This window comes from Ailuropoda melanoleuca, chromosome 13 (assembly GCF_002007445.2).
Source record: "Ailuropoda melanoleuca isolate Jingjing chromosome 13, ASM200744v2, whole genome shotgun sequence".
NCBI lineage: Eukaryota > Metazoa > Chordata > Mammalia > Carnivora > Ursidae > Ailuropoda > Ailuropoda melanoleuca.
This window is the reverse complement of record NC_048230.1, coordinates 42,449,714-42,457,634: the sequence shown is the minus strand read 5'-3', so window position 1 is coordinate 42,457,634 and position 7,921 is coordinate 42,449,714. Positions and strand designations below refer to the sequence as shown.

At 60.8% G+C, this 7,921-nt stretch overlaps 1 protein-coding gene across 1 annotated transcript in view; it reads left to right on the top strand.

The window, feature by feature from the left end:
• Positions 1–4: 4 nt before the first annotated feature.
• Positions 5–7,921, top strand: part of TIMP2 (TIMP metallopeptidase inhibitor 2) — a 46,262-nt gene continuing 38,345 nt past the window's right edge. Inside the window, exon 1 of the mRNA XM_034641437.1 lies at positions 5–134. Coding sequence (XP_034497328.1) covers positions 5–134 — 130 coding nt within the window. The remainder of the gene's footprint in view (positions 135–7,921) is intronic.

The following is a 7,921-nucleotide window of genomic DNA, read 5'->3' as shown; positions in this document are numbered from 1 at the left end:
CGCCATGGGCGCCGCGGCCCGCAGCCTGCGGCTGGCGCTCGGCCTCCTGCTGCTGGGGACGCTGCTGCGCCCGGCCGACGCCTGCAGCTGCTCCCCGGTGCACCCGCAACAGGCGTTTTGCAATGCAGACGTAGGTAAGGACGGCGACCCCGCCCCGGCCCGGTGCCCGCCTCCCCGAGGGTCCGCGGGCGCCCCGCCCGCCCGCATCTTGCCGAGGGGCCCACGCCCGGACGCCGGCCCTCGGGCCTTCTAGAACCCTGCAAGTTGACGCCAAAATCGCACTTTCTTTTTCTCCTTACGTCTCCCTTTCTTTGCCTCTCTGCCGAGATGCTTCTCAACCTCAAAATTCCACCGAAATTCCTCCGCAGCTCCAGCCCCAGAAAAGGGAGCCAGGGAGCAGATCGGCTTTGGCAGGCGGAGGGCCCTGGGATGCCAGCGCGGGGGGCGGGGAGAGTTCCGGCCCCGGGGGGCTGGAGGACTGGGGACCCCGGGAGAAACTTTCACAGACGGGATGGAGCTGGGCTTCTCTGGCCCGAGGCTGGGTGGGGAAGGGCTTCCCTGCCTGACCCCCTCCCACCAGCCCCGTTTGGGGGCTCACTGGATGAAGCTGGGGCAGAATGGAAGCTTCCCTCATCTGCTCGGTTCCCTGGGCACAGAGGGGCACCCCGGCAAGGCACGTAGAGCCCCAAAGGCAGCTAGCTCCTTGCTCTGTGCCCAGGAGGCACCGCACACGGAGCTGGACAGGGAGGAGGGTCCTTGAGTAACCAGTTTGCTGCCTGTGACTGCTTTTTCAGGGCATATCCACAAAGACTGGAGACTTTGGGGCAAGTGGGGCTGTGTGGTTGCTTAAAATCCTCAGAAAATATCTTTCCCCCTCAGCACTCCTCACCCCTCGAAGGTGGAAGCGAGCAAGGGAGGGAGGAACAGCCCAGTATTTGTTCTGATCCACGCGAGTGGGGGGGGGGGCCGGAGACAAGTAGGGAGAACGCAGCAGAAATGGGAGGAACCAGCTGGGCCCCGGAGGTCTCCGTCTGGGGCTCCAGCCACCCTGGTGAGGGTCAGCCAGGACTTCCTGGGCTGAGTTCGGTTTAGCCAGAAGGACAGATGTACAGCANCCGCCCCCCCGGCCCCCCCCCCCCCCCCCCCCGCCATTGGCTTCTCAGCAGGTTTATGTTCTGCTCTAAGTCTCAGCTGGCTGAACATCTGGTTGCCAGGCCCGACGTGGTGCGGCCGGCTGCCCTCACCTGCACAGACCCAGAACCAGGGTCTCTGGGTTTCTCCTGTTATCAGCCTTGCCCTCCGGACCTCCCCGCACCCCCGCGGCTCCTGGCCGCAGCTGAGTTGGCCCTGTGACTTGCCGCCTGGCCAGGGTGTCTGCAGGTGCCTTGCCTGTAGTCGGCACACGGCCCTGGCCACCTTGGCGTGGAATGTGGTGTGTGCGTGCCTACAGAGTAGTTTCCTGTAAAACCTGATGTGGGGGACATCGGGCTGACTCCCCGATTTGGCTTTGGTGCTCCCCAGGATTTGAAGGCGATGCACACTGGCCTTCGTCCGGGGTGTTCGCGGGCGCCCAGGCCTGTCCAGACGCTTTGCTAAGAGCGAGGCCATGCTTCTGACCATGAAGCTATAGGGCAGGACGGTCCCAAGGCCCAGAAGGAACCGAGTCTTGTAAGGTGCTTGGGCTTGGTTTGCAGGGGCCGAGCGAGAAAGGGCTGGGCCCTGGGACCACCTTGCCCTCTTCAGCTGTGTGGGAAGGATTTCCAGCCGCTTCCGGGCCTGCCCGGTGAGCTGAGGCAGCAAAGGGTCAGGGTCGGGGAGCTTCAGCAAGCCTTGGGGTTCTTTCTTGCTTTGTGCGTCCCTCTCTCTTCCACCTGGCTCTCCTGGTATGTGTGTCCCATTTCTCCGCATCAGAATCATCCAAGAGCCTAAACTTTTACCCCATCCCAGCTCGGAGGCCCTGTTGGGCTGCCGATGCCGGACTTGCACTGCAAAGCCCCGTCCGTGAGATTCCTGTGGCCGCCGTAGCGAATCCACAAGCCAGGGGCTCAAAACAGCAGGGGTTGCTTCTGCCACATTGTAGGAGCCCCAAGTCCAAAATCAGGGTGTCCGCAGGGTCAGCTCCTTCTGGAGGCTCCGAGGCAGCATCTGGTCTAGGTGTCTCTCCCAGCTTCTGCTGGCTGCCAGCGATCCTTGGCGCCCCTTGGCTTGTGGACACGTCACTCCAGCCGCGGCTCTGTTTTTAAGTGGGTTTCTCTGCGCATGTCTATCCAAATCCCTCTCTTATTAGAAGGACCCCCGTCCCTGGGTTTAGGGCCCACTCACGTCCAGCATGACCTCATCTTGGGCACACCTACGAGGACCCTCTTTCCAAATACGGTCCCAGACGCAGGTTCTGGGTAGACACGAATTTTAGAGGGGGAAGCTCTTCCAGCCAAGCTTCCCCAGTTGGCCCTCCTGTGCTCCGCCAACATGGAATACAGAGCCGAGACGCCCGCGGGGAGGCCCTGGGCGGCTGTAGAGTCCACCTCCCAGGGAGGCTGCGGCCTTTCTGTGTCTGCTTCTCCTTGAAGGGAGCTTGTTCCTGACTCTCTTGCAAGGATCTGGACTCTGGCTGAGAACAGAATTGCCTGGGGCTCTTGCAAAGATCACCCAAGTCTGGGTCCCTTTGTGAGGAGAGTCTGGCCAGGACCTCCACTCTTGTAGTTTTAAAAGCACCACAGGTGACCTTGGGCCCCCAGGGGCCCGTGAAGGGTGACGGCCATGGGCATGTGGGGGAGCCTAAAAGCTGACCTTCAGTGGGGTGTGCGGGCGCCTTTAATCGTTGGCTGGGTGCGGGCTTGTTAACTGGCTTGGTGTCCACAAGAGGCCGTTGGCTTCAGAAACAGTCGGAATTCTGTCTGCCTGTGTGAGGATTTCTGGGAGCTGGTAGGACCGGAACTGTGGTCGGCCAAAGGGGTTCATGATGAGGTCAGGAAATCTGGGATGAAGAGAACGGTGGTAAGAGGTGATCTGGGTCCCTCCAGGAAGGCCCTGTTCCCCATCCTTTCCAGGAGAGCAAGGACAAAGGCTGCTCCCATGCGCTGCTGGCCCGGAGTCATGGGGTCCATGGCCGTGGATGGCAGGCCTGCGCAGCCCCCGGAACCCGGCCAGAGACCAGCACTGGGCTTGCCCCTCAGGCGGCACCACCGTGGAGGGAGCCTGGAGTCACTCAGCCCGCTGAGCGGCTGGCAGGTCTGGGCCGTGTGGGCCAGTTTTGGGAGTCATGGGTAAATCCAGGAGCTCTGCAGACAAGGAATAAAATCTCACTTCTGGCCCAGGTAGTGGTGCCCACGGCCACTCTGGCGCGGTGCCCACCACGGCGTTGTCTCTGGGGTTGCCGTCTCCAGACACTGCTCTCTGCAGACCCCTGGTGATCCCTGGCACCAGCTGGAGAAGGGCCCACAGCCAAGGCCGTGTGCAGGTTGCCGGGGCGAGAGGGTGGGCCCCGGGCGTGCGCTGAGGGGGTCCGACGGCGGCCACCCGGAGAAGGCACGCACCAAGCATTCGGAAATGGACACACGTCCCAGGAGGAGCAAAGCGGGTGAGTTTCCTGTGGGTTGAGTCAGGCCTTCAGTGCACGGAGGCCAGGTGGGGGTGGCGGTCCTTCTACAGAGCGCCTGACTGACCTGTGTTCCGAACACGCTTGCTTTCCTAGCGGGCGGGGTTTCAGCAAACGGAACGGAGCGGCCGGCTCCGCCCCATGGGATGTGAGGAAGAAGCAAGGCCTGACCCCGTCCTCACGGGACACCCGTGCCAGGCAGTGTGGAAGTGGGTTTAGAGCCGTCTGCGGCAGGGTGGGCAGGGCCCTGCAGACCCCTTCCCCGATGGCCAGACTGTGCTAGAAACTCAGACAGACTCAAGGTGCTTTGGGCAAATGATAAAGTCACCGTGTGAAAGAGGGGAACGCATTTTCAGGGTCAGGAGATAGAGGGTTTTGCAGGGAGGGGGTCGTGGGGGGTGCCCCTGGGCCTGGTTTTGGACAGCACCCCCGGAAGGATACGTTCTCCTAGGGGAGTGACTAGAACTGGAGCTGCTGGCAGTTCCTGGGGTTGGGAGACAGAGAAGAGATCTGCGTGGAGGCCGTGCTGGGGCGTGGCCAGTGGCTGGAGGGAGCTCTCCCCACACCCTGGTACCTGCCTGTGATCCAAGGTCATGCTGCCAGCCTCCAGCCAGGACCCACTCGGTCCGTGGGAATTAGTGGTTGTGGCCTGGGCTCCGTGAGCTACAGACCAGCATGGGTACCTGCCTGTCCTGCCTGCTGCCTCAGCCGGGTCGCCAGGCAGACGCGCACGCAGGCTGCGCGGTCCAAATCCACCGGCAGCATTGGAGCGCGTTGAGAACAAGGATGTGGACAGCCCCCAGGCTTACAGGGCGGGGCGGGGCATGCAGCCACCTAGTCCAGGTGCGGAGCCACTGACCCAATGCCCGAGGGGCTGCAGGTGTGGGTGAACCCCTTTGATTCCATAATGGCTACGAGATGTGCTTGGAGGAGCCTGGTAGCTGGAGGATGGAAAACACAGCCGGAGAAAGAAAAAGCCTGGAGGAGACAGGAGAAGGGAGAACAGCGTGGTGCATGGGGTCAGTGCTTCTCCGCTGCCAGGGATGCTCCCTCTCTCCTCAGCCACATACACAAGGCACCCAGCGCGGGGGTCCTGTAGCTAGGGTGGTCTTCATGGGAAGAGAAAAGCAGAGCTGGGAAGTCCAGCTTGGAGAGGGTGAACCGGGACTCTGAGGAGAGAGCGCGGGGAACACACACGCAGGCCCAGTTGAGCAGATCCTTGGTGGTGGCGTGGGGATGTGCTAAGCAGAGGGACTACCTGCCCCGGCAAAGGTGAGAGAGCGTTCTGGGTGCAGACCAGGCCACAGAAGAGGGCGAGGGGCCGAAGGACACCAGTCTGGCTTAACACATGCAGTCTGCGCCCCTCCCAAGGCCCCAAGGCGAGCCATCGAGGGCGTGCACCTGTGGATGACAGCAGGCATGGCCCGGCAGGTTGGCTACAAGGCAGACGGTGGAACCGGTGTCCTGAGTTAGAGCCTCAGGGTCCAGGTGGCGGGCACTGGTATTTCTAAGACTGTCTAGGGGACCCTGATGCCCGCCAAGGTCTGCACAGAGCAGTCGTCTCCAACACAGGCTACCCCGGACACTTCCGGTTTGAGGAAAGAGTGTTCTAAATTTTTAGCATACACATTGACAGCTGCGCTTGTACAAAATTTTAAATGGACAGATGGGTGTTGAGACTGCTTGGCCAGGCTTCTGTCTTGGTGCTGGAGGGTCTGAGCAAGTGCGGGGACTGAGCACCAGGGGCAGCAGGGTCGATGAGATGCCCCAGAATTTGGTGGCTGAGGGACGTAGTGGAAGAAGTCTTCCAGACTGAGGGATGGTCGGGGCGTGTCTCAGAGGGAAGGCGGGGTGAAGCTGGCTCCCCCATTTGGAGCTGGCAGCTCCTGGGACCTGCTGGGCTGGAATGCTGGGACCCTTCAGTGCCTCCATCGTTGCGTGGGGGTGTGGCTCCAGGGGGAAAATGCACAGAGACCCAGAGGAATTCCATTTTGTAGCTGACAAAAGTGTCCCACCGCTCCCTGGGTCAGCTGAGTCTGAATAGCATTGCGGGTTAGGCTTCTGGGGACCCCAGCAAGGCAGACTAGACAAGGGTTTAGTCTACAAAGCAGATCAGGTGTAGTCTTTGTAAGGAAGGATCCTATCCCGGGGTGTATGGACATCTGTCCAAAGATAGACGGGGGAGTGGTGGGGGGGGCCCACCAGAGGACTGTTAAGTGTGGCCGTGGGGGAGCGGGCATGAAGCTGCAGGTAGGAGAGCGATTTTGAGGGGCTCGTGGTCCTCTGGGAGCAGGTGCGTGCACTGGGGGGCGGACTCAGGAGACAGGAGGCAGATCCTGCCGCTGGGGGATGGGGTGTGAAGGGGTCGTAGTGGGTTTCCTCCAGGGTTTGACCTCAGTGCCTGAGGCTCCGTTCCCCGTTTATTTCTGCTGGGCACAGCGACACTGGGGTGTGCACGAGAAAGGCTCTGGCTCAGCCGACGGTGGAAAATGTGCGAGGGACCCGGAGGGAAGGGGAAGTGGAACGTGGAGGGGACGAAGAGTCAGCAGGAAGCGAGGAGACTTACTTTTTCTAATGAGCCTATGAGGGAGGCCACTGTGCCGCCCCCAGCGGCGTGCAGGGGAGAGATCCAGGCAAGGCCTTCCGCCTCCGTTTCTCCAGCTCCAAATAGGAGACGGTAATTTGCCTACCTCCTGGGGTTGTGGGGGAAGATCACAAGAAAGAGTGGAGGTCAGATGCTTAGGTCCGTGCCCCAGGAGGCTCTGGTGTGTGTGTATGGAGGGTGGGGGCGTGAGCTGTCTCCGTGCGAGATCCTGCACCGTGCATGCCATTCCCCTCCAACCCGGAGGGCGGGCCGTGTTGATGGAGGTAGGGAGCTCGGGGAGACACAGGCCTGGTTAAGAGGCAGCCAAGGAGCTGGGAAGAAAAGCATCATTATTCTTTGAAGGGAGGATGATGGGGGCCTGTTAATACTGTCCTTAGCAAGTGCTAAGTGCTTGGAAGTGGATTCCGCACGTTCCTGGTGTCAGCGTGTTAGGTTCTGTCGTTACGCCCATTTTACAGGAGATCAAACTGAGGCACAGCCGATGAAGTCCCTTGCTCAAGTTCATGCAGCTAGCGAGCAGCTGGCGAGGTGAGGGCGGGGCAGGTGTTAACAGAGGAGGCTGACCCGGGTCACCCCGAGCCACGTGGCCTTGGCACGGTGGCCATGGCCGCTCCAGGTGGTGGTGGGCGGTGGTGGGAGAGGAGCCCCTTCCGCTCAAAGGTCAGCCCATCGACTACAGATGAGCCAAATAAATGAAGCTCTGTCCTGTCGGCAGGACAGTCAGCATTTTGAGCGGTGTCACAGATTCGTGTTTCTGACCTCAAAGGACGTTTAGAGGGTATTAATTTTAAAACCCAGTTGCGGCCTGGATGCTTCCGTGTTTTGCACGTTATCTCTCTCTCCAACTGAGATGGAGTCTGGGGCCGACACACATTTCATGAAAACGTATACCCAAGCGCTCTATGTTTCGCACGTTACCAAGTGAGTGCCCAGGTCAGGAAACAGAATGTGGTGCCCCCCCAACCCTCTGTTGATCCCTCCTGGCCCTAACTCCTCCTTTTCCTGAGGGTCACCCGGCCTGCTTTTTTGGTGACGACTCAATGGCTTTTCTTTATGTGGGTTTCTTTTCTGTGTATCCTTATTTCATAAAGAAGCACATACACATTTAAATGCGCATAGAGAGAAAAGTCTGGAAGGGTGTCGGTCAACATTCTACGCAGCCGGTGAGATCAAGGGCGATGTCTATTTCCTTTTGTTTATCTGCATTTTCTAAGTGTTGCTTGATTGACATGTCTTAGGTGGGTAATTATTTCAGAGCGGAAAGGCATTGGGGGTAGATGTGCAGGGACAGGGAGGTGAGGGGGAGGGGGAGGTGGCGGAGGGGCCCCCATGTGAGTCGGGGAGGGCGCTGAGCCTGGGGCAGGTGCACATCCCAGCCCAGGGCTGCCTGACTCTGCCTCGGGGCCCCGAGAAGCCGTAGCTTGGAGGGCTTGTTGCTCCTTGAGAAAGCCTGTCGTCCTTCATGTGCCGCGGGGACCCGGCGCTCTGTCGGAGGGGCACGCGCTGGGGGTCGGGAGCACGTTCACGGGGTTGTGCGGCCGTCTCCCCTGGCTGGGTTTATAGCATCTAGAGGCCCCCGGAGCTGGGTTCCATTCGCCGCCGCCTCAAACCTGCCTCCACCCAGCCCCGAGACTGCGGCTGTAGCCAGGGTCCCTGGGACACAGCCCTGTGCACCGGGCCCCCAGGGCCCACAGCGGCCTCGGAGCCGGGCCGCAGAG